Genomic DNA, 16,871 nt, shown 5'->3' with positions numbered 1-16,871 from the left:
ATTTCTGATTTTCCTGCTACCTCTAGTGTTTCTGGACCTATGACCATACCGACCATACCCTTATTCTCCTCTCGCTTCCTGGCTTTCATGCATTACACTGCAAATTCTGTTTTTATTTACACCACATGGATTGAGTTCATGGAGTCAGGTTTCTCTTTATGCACAGCATAAAAATCAATATCGCGATGTAATGAAGGCAGCCTTGCATTTCCTCACGTGATATCAAAGAGGGTTTTTGTTCCGAATGGAACGCCACGTTCCATGGGACTTGATCTGATTAGCTCTTTATTTGTTCATTCATTCAGCTTCAGTAACTACTTTATGCTGCATTACTTGAATTCCGGTCACGTGAAAACTAACATGCTTATTATTCCATTCTTATTTCTAAATGAACAGTTTCAGGGATGTTCAGCGACTAATTTCCTGAATCCATTAAGAAAGAAGCTCATGCTGATATCCAAGGGAAATAAATAACGTTTCTGATACTGAAGTGAACTTAAAAATTACTTTGAAAAGGCTTTTTATAATTACAAGAGACTGCTCTTCTTTTTTCCTCCTGCTTTCCAGTAATTAAAGGCAATCTCATGGGGTGGATAGAAAGAATTTTCAGTTAAAGACCAACTCTATTTTGGTTTTGTGGTGTCTTGAGTAATATAAAGCAGATATTTTTTCCCCTTAATTTCCGCAATCATCATTTCTGGTTGAAGTTACCAATGTGTGTTGCCACAAAGGCAAAAAAATTAAACAAGGCTTGCTGTTAAAAAAGGAAACAAAATTGTTTGTGTGTAATGAGAAAAGTAAGAATGAAGTTGTGTATTCCATTATGCCCCTCTGCATTGGAAAGTCTGTTGTTTGATGTTCATAGACTTTGTAGAAATTGGGCTATAGTAAGTCATAAAATCGTATTGTAGTGATTGTGATTGTAGTTAACTTGAAAAGCTGATTTATTTTGTGTGAATTAATTGAAGAGAGAGGCCAAAGAGATGCTAGTGAAAGAATGCCATGTTTCTAGCTGCTATAGTTTACAGTGATAATAGGAACTTGCTTTCACAGGCGTTCCACAACATTAAGTGCAACTATAAATGGATAAAATGATGACGTGTCATTCTTTAATAAAGTATTGCTGGTAGAAATAGGAATTAATAGGCTGCTTTTACACATGGCTGAATCAGCGTCATACATAATGTATATTTATAAACCCAAGCAGTGCCAAAAAAAAAAATTGGTTATTGAAGACTGACTAAAAACCAACAACATGACATCACAATCATCTACTGTACATGTCTATAAGATTATCGAAAAATAAAAAGATTTATACGTCTTTTGCTGCAATATTAGAGCCTGTGTTTGCACCAGATGTTGCATGCTGATGTGCTGTTCTCATTTCATTCTCTGCAGATCTTTACTCGGTATGGCAAATGCTACACATTCAACTCTGGCCAGGATGGACAGCCACTTCGCATCACAACGAAAGGGGGCATGGGCAACGGTCTGGAACTAATGCTGGACATTCAACAGGATGAGTACCTGCCAGTGTGGGGAGAGACAGGTAAGAAAAACAATCCCTCACATGCAACTCAACACACTCACTGATTTAAAATAGCTCACTGCTGGGTGGCAAATGGCACTAGTGCATTAAAATGCAAGCAGGAGAGAGGAGAGCTGCTAAGGCTTGAGCAGATGGAAGTGAATTGTGTAAATGAATAAATTATATCTCAATAAAGAATTGCACAGAAATAAACTGTGTGGTTATAAATATCCACCCTATACTATATACAAAAAAGTTTGTGGACACCTGACTATAAGTTTCATATGTGCTTTTTGAACATCTCATTTGCTGTTATTAGCCTCCACTCTCCTGGAAAGATGTTCCACTAGATTTTGGAGTGTGGAGATTTGTGATAAACTGAGTTCGTAATGTCGGGTACTGAGACCTGGGGTACAGTTAGCTGTTGAATTCATTCAAAAGGTTAAGTAGGATTAAGGTCAGAGCTTTATAGCTTTAATAATATATTGAATTAATACATTTTCATCCAATATATTGGGACACTGCTACTGGAGGATGCCACAGTATTTTTTTTTCTGTGAGCTCTCGTCTTTTTCCTTTTTATCTCTGGACACCAAAACATATATATATATATATATATATATATATATATATATATATATATATATATATATATACACACACACACACACACACACACACACACACACACACACACACTGAGGTTTATACATTACGGTATTGCAAAATTGCTCAGTTTTGCAAAATTATATATAATATTATACACAGGTAGTCCTCTACTTACGATGGAGATACAATGGGGTCATCGTAACGTAAGTCAAAAATATTGCAAGTCGAAGATGGTGCTATGACTGTGACAGTCTTTCCTGCTTCATGCTGATTTATAATTCTTATTTTCTGCTCCATACTGTTGGCTTCCCTCTTATTTTTTTCACTACAAGCAGGAGAAATACTTGGGCACTTTTAAGACATGCTTTCATCACTAAAATTGCTGTTTGAAAAAAAAAATTAAAAATCAAAAAGACAACTTTACTCCGTCCACCGCTAGTGAGATTCAGGGACCATCTGTATATAAATACATGCATATATATATATATATATATATATATATATATATATATATATATATATATATATATATATATATATCAGGATCAAGACTAGAGGATTTCAAGCAGTATATTACTTGCTTATAATATGTTACATTGTAAATGAGGTTATAGCAAATCATTTCCAAATGATGTCGTCCATGAAATTTATCTCCAGTACAATAAATATACCTGTTTTTCTCCTTGCTGTTCTCTTACTTAGATTAGTTCTAAACAAATTTAAATGCAAATGCATTTTGCCCAGAGCTTATATAAAATGCTGTAAAAACAACGGCTGTATTCATTCCTCTCCTGCCAGATGTACATTTCATCCTGCAATATGAATAACAACAGGAATCTGAATGTTACTGTCGATCCCTAGCTCCCTGTCATGGTGGTAAAGTCAGAGTGACAGGAAGTCACACAGTGATGTCATTGCACTTTTGAGGCCAACTTTGCCAACATTTCTCTGTCTCCACTGGAGAAGATGAGCGCTTGTCACATTCAGACTGTAGAGTTGTGCAAGCAAGGCACATACACACTTAGAGTCACATACAGACCTACACATAGACAGCAAGACAAGTTAATTACACATCAGCTGACATTTGGACGTGGGGAGCTTACAATTCCATCTTTTGCTTTCTACTCAATAGCTTAGAGTAGCTAAACTTCCATTGTTGTAATTGAATAGAAAGCACAGAGTCGGACATGGGAGGAACAAAATGCCAGTTTAAATAGACAGCCGAAGAAGTGTCTGTCTGTCTGACCTGCATTTTAAGAATGCTGATTTTGCAGGGTTGTGTGTAGCACAGCATGGCTTTCCTGCTGAATTAATATCATGTGTCATTATACATGTCTATAGTACATTCTATAAAAGATACATTAATATAATATGATTGAGATGTTTTGATGTAATGTGGGTAAGATTTAAAGCAAATTGTTGAAACATTTTGCAAAGAAGGTGCTTTAAGTGGTATAGGTTAATAACGCTTTTATTTTTAGTCTCATTGAAGGAGGTGTGGCCTTTGAGTCTGTCAGTCTTGATGAAGGCTTTATGTGCTCTGTTAGTGTTAGTTTTAGCCTTTGAGTTTGTAAATCTAAGTGAAGGAGGTGTGTCCTTTAGTCTTATTGAAGGAGGTTTCATATATGATTCTTTAAGTTTAAATGAAGGAGGTGTGGTTATTGAATCTGTAAATCTAAGTAAAGGAGGTGTGGCCTTTAAATCTGTAAGTCTAAGTGAAGGAGGTGTGGCCTTTGAGTCTGTAAGTCTAAGTTAAGCATGTTTGGCTACATTTTTGTGTGGCAGTGTGGACACAGCATTTTCAGACGAAAGCTTAGTTTTCAAATGTATCCGGATTAGTGTAGACCTTGTAAACTTAGACTTACAGACTAAAAGGCCACACCTCCTTTAGAGAGACTTTCAGACTCAAAAGCCACACCTTCTTCATGTAGACTTACTGTACAGACTCAAAGGCCACACCTTCTTTATTGAGATGGACAGACACAAAGGCATTGACTCTTTCATTAAAACTAACAGTAACATAGGGCCTGCATTCTTTACAGACTGACAGACACAAAAGACACATCTATTTCACTCTGTTTGAGCCACAGAGGCCAAAGATCCAGGAGATGAAATTCTTGCTGGGTTCAGTTATGGTATTAAACATTTTGTGTACATTTGTGACACCACATGCATTTCATTAATAATCAGGAGAGCAGAGGTTGTGTCTCTGTCACTATGTCTGACAAGCACAGAGTCTCCACCTCCTTTCACAGGGCAAAGGCCGAGACTTTTTCACAAAAACAAACAGACACAGATGCCGCACCTTTCACTCTGTTTAAGCCACAGAGGCCAAAAACATTTACATATAATTTTGCCTGTTACTATTTTAACACTGCACATCTACAGTCGATATCAGTTGCAGGTACATTAATTCCACAATAGGCAGATTTGCGAGGGTGAAGAAACCAGTTGACACCAGGAGTATTCGTGCTGCCCTTCATTTTTTTCAGATTTTTTACAGATCCAACATTTATTTAAATCTTAATAGCATTTAAACGTTGGTTTTGTAAATAAAAAATAAAAACACAATGTTGCTGCTTCTGCAATGCATCCTGAATACAATTTGAATTTGGTTTACTTCTAGCTTCCCGCATAATAGCGCACTGTTCATAACGCTGAAAGTCACAGAAATCCTCTCATGCCAGCATTGTAAGTGCTTCTCCACAAAATACTGATTGATTAAGTATAGTCAATACAGCTGGAAAAAAATCAGGACCAAGAAAGGCATGGAGCTAATAGCATATTGGTAAAAGGTACATGCTGAAGAGAAGGGGAATGAAAGACAGTAGGACGAAGACAGAGTACATGTGTGTGAATGAAAGGGAGGGCAGTGGAGTGGAGCGGTTGCAGGAAGAAGAGGTGGAGAAGGTGGAGGAGTTCAGGTACCTGGGGTCAACAGTGCAATGTAATGGAGAGTGTGTTAGAGAAGTGAAGAAAAGAGTGCAGGCAGGGTGGAGTGGGTGGAGAAGAGTGATAGCAGGAGTGATTTGGGATAGAAGGGTATCTGCAAGAGTGAAAAGGGAAGTTTTTAGGACTGTGTTGAGACCTGTGATGTTGTATAGTTTAGAGACAGTGGCACTGAGGAAAAAGACAGGAGGTGGAGCTGGAGGTAGCAGAGCTGAAGATGTTGAGATTTTCATTGGGAAAGACGATGGACAGGATTAGAAATTAGTTTATTGGTGAGACTGTGTATGTAGGACGTTTTGGAGACAAGGTGAGGGAGGTGTGATTGAGATGTTTTGGACATGTGCAGATAAGTAGATAAGTAATACGTAAGTAGAAGAATGCTGAGGATGGAGCCACCAGGAAGGAGAAAAAGAGGAAGTCCAAGGAGGCAGTTTATGGATGTGGTGAGGGAAAACATGCAGGTAGATGTTTTAAAAGAGGCCGATGTAGAGGACAGGGCGGTATGGAGACGGATGATTTGCTGTGGCGACCTCTAACAGCAGCCGAAAGAAGAAGAAGAAGAAGAAGAAGAAGATTTTATTATTTATTTCTTTTTAGATTTTTATGGCATCAGCACACAATGACAAATTCCTTGTACATGCAACCCGTGATACTTGGCAGTAAAGATAATTCTGAAAAAAGAAAAAAATACTACCAAGACTAGGAAAGACGGATGAAGTCACGATAACCTCTATCTGCAGTTTTACATATGCCACTCTTTGCCTTCACATAGAATATACTAATGGGCTGTAAGTCAGCAGATTAATGAGGGCTGATGGGAAACAGGTGAAACTAATTAACTACAGTAGCAACAGGACAATAAAAACAGGAAGCATTGACCATAAAAGGAAAGTGTGGAGGATAATGAGACAGATGTTACCCAGACTATCAAGCGTAAACTGATAGAGCAGACTTGGCTGTGATAAACATAATAAATGTGCTATTTATTCCTTCAAGCCTTTAATGTAAGGTATCCAATGTATGATGTAGGGCTGTTTTTAGAAGTATACACTAGTATATGGCCAAAAGTCTCATTTTACTTCTACTTTTTGGCTGCTACCTTTCGTTTTTTTTATTATAAAGTTTTTTTTGCAGTAATACAACCATCTAAAATAATATATGAAAAGATTGAAGTTTAGTAATTACACAATTAAAATGTACACTTTATATATACACAGTATATAAAATATACACATACAATTTATATCAAAATACACAGCTAAAACGTGATGGCATCCTTGTTGCTTATAACAATAGCCCTGTGCTGTGTGTATAAGCAGAAGGATTTGTATCGCTGTATGTGGGTTTCTGTTTTTCTCTCTGGAACATTGTAGACAGCCAGGTTTCATTGCTCAGGTGTTTCGAGGCTGATGAGGCCCCACAGGGATGTACGTGTTAACCACTGGACATTTTATTATTATTATTGCAATCACTTGTCAAAATGAAAAGCAAACCACTTTACCCGATCAGTTTCGAGCTATTGTACTGTTTGTTCAGCCTGAGCACGGTGCCATCCCACTTGTTAATGTAAAATCTATACACGAAGAACACATCTGCGCTTACAAGGAAGCTAGTATTGATTTCTCTATAATCTTAAGCACTTGTTTATTCACATAATCATTACTGAGGTGGAGAAGCATTCACGTTTTAGTAATACAGAGAAAAACAGTCGCAGTTAAGGCCGTGTATTTCACGCTGTAAGATGTTTTTGTCTGCTCTGCTACTCGAGTAAATATACAGCAGGCTATAAGACGAGCTAAGATCTTGGCAGCCTTTCAGCAATGCAATATAATACATATGATTTAATTAAGTACAGCATAGACCTAATGCTCAACAGAGCATTTTATCACCACTTTCCTGATGACCTTTGCCAAAATGCTTTAAAGGGATATTTCCAAAATTTGATCTTATTTCACAGTTTAACCAAACTAAGCCCTAACACTGCGGCTTTTTATTTTCAATATTTGTGAACTGAGCTATATGTAGAAAAAATATTAGCATTTAATCAATATGTCTATTATAAACGAATAAACCATTATTCTTATTTTGATATTTTCTGATTCAGACTTTCAAGTTCCTAGTATTCTCATAGTATCTAGCAGCAGAATGCACATGTATCCGTTTTTATTTTTATCAATGAGAGTAAAATAGAATTGCATTCTTACATTCTTGATTCTGATCGGTGACCAGTGTAGCTGGGTCTAATTCACATCTTCACAAAGAAAAAAAGAGGGGCTGTTGCTGCTATTAGCCAAGTGATAACAAAAACTGTGTAATGTAATACGTGAAATGAGAACTCGGGAAGCTAAAATTGGTGCAATTGTGGATAAATTGAATCAAATATAATTAAAGACAAAAAACACAACATTGTGAATGGAACACAAACGTAAAATATATAGTAGTGGTGGATGAAGAGCACAAATCATGTACTTGAGTAAAAGTATAGATACAGTAGGTAAAATATTACTAGAGTAAAAGTAAAAGTGTCCCCTTTAAACTTTTACTTGAGTATAAGTATAAAAGTATTTCAATTTAAGTGTTCTTAAATTAATCAATTCAGTTGATGTGAAAAGATTCTAACGTTACTCTTAGCACACCAATCTATTGATAAAATAATATTAATTAGTCAAACACTAATTGATATCATTTCAAATAATCAACTACTTCAAAAAAATCACACAAATGAGGCCATGCGTGTTTCTTCCATCATTTATTACTTTCAAAATGTTCTGTTTGCTGGTAAACTGATGCTGAACTTTATATTTGTGATAAGTAGATACCCCGAGGTGGCAAACAAAGCATTTACTCTACCCTGATTGGTGGCTTGCTGCGTGTTTGACTAGTTACGTTTTTATCCACTCGTAAATAAAAAGAAACGACCGATTTCACAAAATGTATTTGAGTAAAAACTGTGATTTAGCAATTCCAAGGTGTCCAGTCATGTCGTCATTTACATGTCCTTTGATTGGATGATCAGAGAGGGCACTAGTCAGACTCGCAACACGCATCTGTTGCAACTGCACAAGCTCAAATATATCAGTGTGGATTTAATAGCTGATTTTTCACTCCACAATGGCTGACAGGGGAGAAGAAATGAATGTGGTCGCAGATACACTTACAAGGACATTTATAAGAACGACTTTTCAAGTAAAACGTCATCGTAAGAAAAGGTCAGCAAAAACAGTTCAAAACATTTGTTATGCTTTTCCATGTACCCTTTATGCTTTAGCATTTTCGTTCCCATATAACACACAATTCACCTTAAGTTCAAATTCACCGACGTAATGTACTGAAAAAATGCACAGGAAACCCAGGGTCAATATCGATGCTTCTGCTAGAGATGATGCATGCGGGCAGTGCTGCTGCTGTTGCACAGCCGAACACTGCATAATCTAGTTGACTGAGGTGCAGTGAAATCATAGAATAATCCTTGTAAACTTGTCTTGCAGATTTACATTTTATAAGTTTTAATGTAACTACAAATGATAAAAAAAGAATAGCCTTTGTTTATAAGTAAATAAATGTTTGTATTGATTGGCTAATCAATACAATCCAATATTTCCATCCAATATTTCAACACTTCCTCTAAAAGCCAGTATGCTCTAATATGTTTTTTACTTAGTAAACTAGCCAAAGGCAATAAAAAAAATAAAAATAAAAAAATAAATAAACTGTAATGAAGGAAAGCTTTGGATGATCCAAGATTCAGCTGGTTCCTGTTTATCAAATGGTCTAGGATATGTAATTAATATAGAATAAAATATTGAGGTATTATTGGTGATAATATACTAGAGTTAAACTTTACTATTTATTTATCTTAGAGCATATTATTTAGTAACTACAGTAATGTTATGAGACTGTGGAATGCAGTATATTTTGACCTGTCAGTTGTATTTTTTGCTTATTTGCTTAGTAGGCAAATGAAAGAAAATCATTTACCAAGGCACGCATTAGGTGAAAGATATACTACGCTATTTATCTATTGAGCTACTGCAGCTGAACGATGAGATACAAACTGATTAAAAGTTTTGAGAGATATGTGCTTGTTTACAGGCACAACTTTACACTTTAATAGTGTTTTCTTTTTTGTTGTTGCCAGACTACCTTTGATAAATGAAATAAAACATGAAGAGACATGCTGTTATAGGCAAATAATTAACAGTGGAGTGACAACCAAACCAAACAAAATTACATTCACATTCCTACCAGTTTTTTTTTTTTATATTTCTCACCTCATGACTCACATATTTATTATGTACCACAGTGTTAAAGAATGACACGTCTTACTTTTTTAATTGCTCACAATGATATATGTTTAAAGTTTAATTGTGGAACCTAATTTCTACCAAAAAACTCTATACTATATGAACATAAATAATTGGATTTGAACAGCCTGTGTTTTCCAGCCATTTGTGGTTCTTCCCCAAACTGTTACCACAAATTTTGAGACACATAATTGTATAAAATGTATAAAATTAGCCATACCAAAAGGCAACAGTTTGGCTTTTCTCACAGCGTAAGCGTATAAAGAGAGGATATAGACAAGAACTGAGTGTTCTGGGTCAACCTAATCTAGGACTAGTGATCAAGGATATCTTACATATATATATATATATATATATATATATATATATATATATATATATATATATATATACATGCATTTGGTACTTGGGCCTTCAGTAAGGACTTAATCCAAAAAAAAAAAACACAATATAACAACGTGTGATATTACAGAGAGAGAGGCATTTTGCATATTGAGGGTGAATACCATTTTACTAAAGCAAGCTCCAAGCCTCTACACTACAACCGCAACTGTCCACCTACATGATCTAGAGCAGTTCAGAATCAAAATTTGTCTAATAACAAAAACATAAAAATGTAAATAAAATACAACCTTCTCACCAGAGATACATACTCATTATTTGCACCGCTCCTCAGAGTTTGTAAGCCAGTGGTACCGCTCGTATTCATTGGTCTGGAAGTGGCGAACAATCCCTTTCCCGTCTGAGACAAGCTAGCTAGCTTCAGGATTGGCCGACCTCTCTAGCTGTTCTAGCTTCTCTTAAAAATTGATTTTTAAGTAAGACAAAATAAATTTATCTTCCTCCGTAGGCATAAAAAATTCTATCTCAGATGTATTAATGTGTGCAGCGCCCTACAGACATGTTTTGCCAGTCGAACTTGGCTGTAACGGTTTCCCTCTGAGCAACCAATCAGAAGATGGGAAAATGCTGATGCTATTCTGGGCCAGCTAGATGGCGATGTAAGGCAAATTTGAAATTTGATTGGTTAAAGAAACAGAGCTATTTCTTTTGGAGACTACGGTAAAATGGCCAGCAGTACTGACTTTGAAGGCCCTGGGCGGATTAGATTGACATGGCAGCACACAGAGGCTGAAATCTGATTGGACAAAAAAATCTAACATCTACATGCACATACTGGAAGCAGTGCAGCCAAGAGAAACACTACAAAATAAAGAGAATAGACAGTTGAAAATAAATTAATACAATTTCATGGAACAAATATTAGAATTTAGGTTGTAAATATAGGTCAGTGCTTTTAATAGTGTTTAGGCCAGCAGAAAAGGCTTTGCTGTACATGACCACCTACCACTGATACAATATATATGTAGGACTTACGATGTTCACACATTACATGACCTAAGGTGGACACTTAATCAATAACACATATGTGTGTGTTCAACACCCCATTCCAGATTTTATCTCCTTCTGCTGGTATAATAAGTTCTGCTTCCTATAAAGGATTTCTACTAGATTTTAGAGTGCAGGATATTTAATATCTTTCAACATACACTTGGCAGACCATGTCCTTATGAAACTTGGTTTGCGCAGCATTGTCCTGCTGGACAATTTTTGGGCCTGCTCATAGTATCAGTGAGAAACTATGAGCAAAAGATGGATATTTAAAAAGGCTGTGTTTTCCACATGTCTTTGTGAATGAATGGTTCTCATAGTGAAGCTTACAATGTTTTTTTCTACGTTTTATTTTTAACAGTAACCCTCGGTTGTGCAGTACTGTTCGAAAGGAAAATGAATTGAAAGGAATTGTTATATGTTGATTTTGAAGAATTTTATAGTTAGTTTTATGTCTTCATTTGTATTGCAGTTTTTGTTGCTTTGTTGCATTTCACGAATCATCCTTAATATTTGCAAACCAGTAAGTGCATTCTTACTGTAAAACAATTTGTACAAACAGCACAACACATTCGATTTCTTGCAAAAAGCCTGTATTTTTCTCAAAATCCTTTATTCATTTCTCCAAAGTAAGTATTTGTGTCAATGAACAAATCATTGTCATCAGAATGACAAGTCCTTTTGTCATTGTTCACAAACAAAATAGTCAAAATGTTTAGTCATGTACTCAGTAAGACGGTGCACAGTTTTCAGCTTTTCCTGATATAAACTGGATATAAACTTTGGTTACAGTGATTGAAAATCCACAAGGCTGAGTTTTTTCTGTATGGCATCTATGAATTTCAACAGCACAAATGTATTTATTGCACATTTAATTGATATTGATTGCAGGAGACTGGACACTTTTACTGTACTGTAAAGGTGCTTTTGTTCTTGGTTTGTTCATCCGTTTTCAGAAAGTGTAATTCTGTGTTTTAGCTTCACCTTTTAAACTGGTTGATTATTGGTTGAACTGATGCCATTCACTCACCATTATTGAAATTCCAGATTCATCTGCACAAATCATCAATTCAAGACTTTGAATTTAATAGAAATTCAAGCTTGACAGATGACAACTGGTTTAACCACTTTGCATTCAATGACTTATGCAGTGGGCTGATGTTGAGAAGTTTTGGGGGTTAAGACTATTAAGGTAAAACCAGTATTATATTTTAATCAGCATGACATAAACAACTGATAATGTAGTAAACAGCACACAATCAATAAAATTATTGTACAAAAGCATTCACAATTTGACCAAAGCAGAAAGAAATGCTTTTATGATGTGCACAATTGACTCCATGATGTGGAGGTTGAACAAGTAGTTTAGGGAATTTTATTTCTAAAATCCCTAACCCAAAAAAATATAATACTAATAAAAAAATAAAAATTATATATATATATATATATATATATATATATATATATATATATATATATATATATATATAAAGCACAATATTTAGACAAGGTTTTCCTCTGTAACTGCTGAATCTGTGCGTTTAGATTATAATAGATTGAAAACCAGCAGGCGACCATTTAAAGGCTAATCAACAGTCACTCAATGGCCCTTGAGCAAGGTCCATAACCCTTAACCCTCAATTGCTCAGCTGCCTAACTAAAGTAACTGTAAGTCACTCAGGATAAAGCCATATGCCATAAATGTAAATGTAGATTTTTACAGATCAGTCTTCAGCTAAATTTGTATTGTATGATAAGCTTAAGAAACTGTATGGTGTATCAGTATAGACTACACTATAACTAGCACATTTCTTCAGGCATACGGAGAAGTCAGTGTTCAGCAATCCAACATTGAAAATCTGATTTAAGTACCTACTGCCACATTTCCACCCACCAGCAGTAACCAGATCCTAAATTGTTATTGCCACCATATTCAAAGAATCAGTCTGTATCGAATCTGAATCACTTTTCTCCCATTCCAGATGAGACGTCTTTTGAAGCCGGCATCAAAGTACAGATCCACACCCAGGATGAGCCACCTTTCATTGATCAACTGGGATTCGGAGTGGCGCCAGGCTTTCAGACGTTCGTGTCCTGCCAGGAGCAGAGGGTAAGCGACTGCCGCCATCCGATTCCCTGAATTAATCTCTGCAGATGTGACGGCTAGTGGTCTTCAGGCAACAGTAATTAAAAGGAGTTTTACAAATTGATTTTTCTAGTCAGCGTTAGGTCATCACACTCAAATGACATTGAGAAACCGCTACTGAATGTCATTCTGTTTTGGTCAACTGAGGACACTGGTTATGGACCCGAGCATTATTGTAAGCTATAAGATCTGGAAAAAAAAAAATCAATATAGCTCACTTTGTTGTATAATGAAGTTTTCATACTGGGCATTTTTCTTTCAATAGTATTCTTTTGGGGTGCAGCTACAAGCTGACTTTTTGGTCACAGCAGTGCTTCTAAAGGTGAAAAAAATCCTTTTTTTTATTGATTTATTTATTTTTTATTCCAGATTGATATCATTTGAGGTCGGATGTTGTAAGCCATGCAAGAAAAATATATTTGGAGGATGAAAAATGTCTTCTTAGAGTTTTAGAGAGTGAATATGAGGCAAAAATCAAACATTTAATTTGTATTATATCACTATTGCTGAATGACTGTGTACAGACAATTCACACAAGCAGCTTGACATAATTAAATTGATTATTGTTTCATTTCTTAAATTTCTTTTAATTTCTCAAAATGTTCAGTTGCTGCCTAATATATTCCACCCACTAACAGGTGCCGTGATGAAGAGATAATCAGTGTTATTGTTATAATATCATAATGTTATGCTTGATTGGTGTATGAAACAAAATATGAATTAATATACATATAATTATATAAACATGTAAAACAGTTTAAGACTGCAGTAGGGTTGTAAACATGGTTAATACAAGCCGCAGGGTTTAGTGGAATTAAAGTGACTATGTAGTGCATTCATTTTCACCAGTGTGAACACAGAAAAATGAATAGAATGAATGTGGCATATGGATATGAATAGTGAATGATTGTAGCACAATTATTCAAGATCAGCTGTTGTCTAAATTCTATTCTGAATTTCTTTTGACTCCTTAAAATTCTAAGTCTTTAAAAACAAAAAAAAAAAAAAAATATATATATATATATATATTTTAAGGACTTCATTGCCAGACCCCAAGACGCACTCCACTTTTGACCTCAAGGAACATCAGTAGTCGACTAGAATATGCCAGGAGGAATTTGAATAAAACTGCAGAGTTCTGGAAGACACTTCTATGGACTGATGAAACCATACTGGAACGTTTTGGACATATGGACCAGTGGTATGTCTGGCGTTCTAAAGGTCAGGTTTATGACCATAAAAATACCATCCCCACGTTCAAGAATGGAGGTGGGTCAATAATGATGTGGGGCTGTTTTTCTGCGGCAGGAACTGGCAATCTTGATTGTGTACCTGGCATCATGGATTCTTAGAAATACCAGGTCATTTTGAAGAAGAATGTGATGCCTTCTGTTGAAAAATTAACCCTTGGTGATCATTGGATCTTCCAGCAAGACAATGATCCCAAGCACACCTCCAAATCAACCAAAGCTTGGTTGGGGAAAAGATGCTGGAGTGTCCTGGAGTGGCCTTCTCAGTCACCAGATTTAAATCCAATTAAAAATCTTTGGTGGGATTTAAAGAAGGCAGTTGCAGCACAGAAGCCATCAAACATCACTGAGTTAGATGTTTTACACGTGAAGAATAGGCAAAGATTCCAATCGAGAGGTGTAAGAAGCTTGTCAGCCCTTATCGAAAACGCTTGTTAGAAGTTATAAAAACTAAAACGTGCTCCACAAGGTACTGAAGCTGGGGGTTGAATAATACTGCACATGCTCATGTGTTACAAGACTTACAATTTTCATTTCAAAGTTAAGTCAACTTCTGTTTTCAAAATAACTCAAATATGTATCAAAAAATATTGTTTGTTTTTTCACGAGTTTTTTTTTACCATTTATTTTCAGTATCTTTCATCAACATCACTGTATTGTCTATTGAGGTGAGGGGGTTGAATATTTCTGATTGCGAGTGTATATATGCATGCTAAGAAGCATAGGCCTTTATAAAGATTAAGAAAAGTAGAGTCTTACAGTCTGAAATCAGAAACAAACCCACAGGTTTCTTTAAGCTTGCAAAGAGGAAATGTCACTTTTAATCCTTTCAGTGAGCGAGTGAGCGGTGGCCTGATGCTGATATGTGACCGGTCAGCTCTCTGGCCCTCGTAATTGGAGACGAATGAAATTCTCGACTTGAAACAAAATCGATTTCTTTCACGTCCAGCTCACTTAATTTTGCTGTTGCATGCAGATCTCATCACGAGCACTGAGTTTCTCACTCTACCCAGTGTGTGTGTGTGTGCTGCTCTCATCTCTTTCTTATCGTCAACCCCTCTGCACGTAAACCATGCAAACTAAACACACACAGAGGATGGAAGTGCTGGCTGATACGCTGATATTATACCGGTAAGCATAAACAAGCCTGTTTACACACTTAGTGTGTGTTCAAACACTCAGCACAGTGTGTGTGTGTGGGTGGGATTCTTTCCACTCCTGTAGCTGGTGTTTTTGCCATGCTGATAGTGAGTGAGGGCTGCAGGCTCTTGTTATTGAGAGCAACACAACTGTTAGCAGCTTGCAGTAAAAGCGTTTTTGTTGATTTAAGACCAGCCCCGCCCTCCTGTTCATTTCATTTAAGATCATAGCTGGAGCTATTTATGTTCAGCAGTGCTCATGCGCTACATGCTCATTCCTTTTCCTACTCCGACAGAGAAAACCATTGCAAACTGACCAGACTGGTCTCACTTTTATTAATTATCTTGGTCACTCTGGCAGTCTCTCATCAGCTTACTCTGATGAACACAGACGAATGTTTCAAACTGTAAATATTTACTTTTTTCTGTCTGTTACCTGGTTATCACTGGTTTGGACTGTTTTTATACGGCAAGTTGTATGTGTATGAGGTGGTATCAGAAAGTTTAAAGACTAGCTCTGTTTACAAGAAAGTTTATTTATCTACATTTACACACTATTACATTCAAAAAAAGTCCCCTTGCAAAGCACCTCCCAGTGTTCCTGCCCCTTCTGGAATGTGTGCCGAAATCTTCTTTTGAAGAGTTTTAAGCGCCTACTGCGATTAGCACTGGATCTCCGCGATGGTGTCAAACCCTTGAGCTGGATCTTCATCTTCATCTAACAGGCGACGTCCACAAGATCCAATTCTGGCAAGTAGGCTGGGTGCGGAGGTGAGATGATGTGGATCGTTATGGCATATTCAGGAAGGTGTTCCTGATCTCTCGTCGTCTTCCAGTGATGTTCTACCGCTCTTAAAGCGGCACTCAAAAAATGACTCATCGCAGCGTTGCCGCATGCGAAACGTCTCTGTGGCAGATTTGCTCAGTTTCGTGCAGAATTTTAAGCTTGCTCTTCGTTCTATCTATCTGTTTCTGTCCATGATGAATTTGCTGACATGGTAACGCACCATTAATCTCAAAACATTTTGAAACAACCTTGTATCATTTTCTTCTTGTTTTAACATAAAAGTACTGTTAGAACTCAAAATGGTGTGTAAATGATCATACAGTTCCTCAACCTCAGCTACATCCCTCCAGTTTATAATAGGTATAAATTACATTAGTACACTTTCTGTTTGTTGCATCCCTATCACCTTATACATACTCATCAATTTTGTAAGTCAGATTTCTGGTCATTCCTAGACAGTCTGGTGTGTTTAGCTTCTCGTTGTGGGCATTTCATTGCCAAAGCTGACAAGGGGATATTTACAATTACACAATTGTGACACAAAGATGTCAAAAATGTTGCATATACAATGTATGTATGTATACAATTTTATTCATTAGGGAATGTAAAGAAAACCTTTTTGCAAGTGTTCTTCAAAAGATTTTGGATCAGAGGTGTAAATGTGCAGTGAAATTTTTCGCCAGTGTAATATTACGGTTCTACTAATTCAAGATACAGAGATACAGAAGCGTAATCATAATGATATAGCAGCATAATTATGATGAAGT

The 16,871-nt window shown here is 36.3% G+C and overlaps 1 protein-coding gene across 3 annotated transcripts in view; it reads left to right on the top strand.

The window, feature by feature from the left end:
- asic1b (acid-sensing (proton-gated) ion channel 1b) overlaps positions 1 to 16,871 on the top strand; it is a 355,295-nt gene that overhangs the window by 304,368 nt on the left and 34,056 nt on the right. For all 3 annotated transcript variants that reach the window (XM_046875193.1, XM_046875191.1, XM_046875192.1), the window contains 2 exons: positions 1,399 to 1,549; positions 12,765 to 12,892. In XM_046875193.1, coding sequence (XP_046731149.1) covers positions 1,399 to 1,549; positions 12,765 to 12,892 — 279 coding nt within the window. The remainder of the gene's footprint in view (positions 1 to 1,398; positions 1,550 to 12,764; positions 12,893 to 16,871) is intronic.

Source organism: Silurus meridionalis, chromosome 19, assembly GCF_014805685.1.
Source record: "Silurus meridionalis isolate SWU-2019-XX chromosome 19, ASM1480568v1, whole genome shotgun sequence".
Classification (NCBI taxonomy): Eukaryota; Metazoa; Chordata; class Actinopteri; order Siluriformes; family Siluridae; genus Silurus; species Silurus meridionalis.
This window is presented reverse-complemented; position numbering and strand designations above follow the sequence as displayed.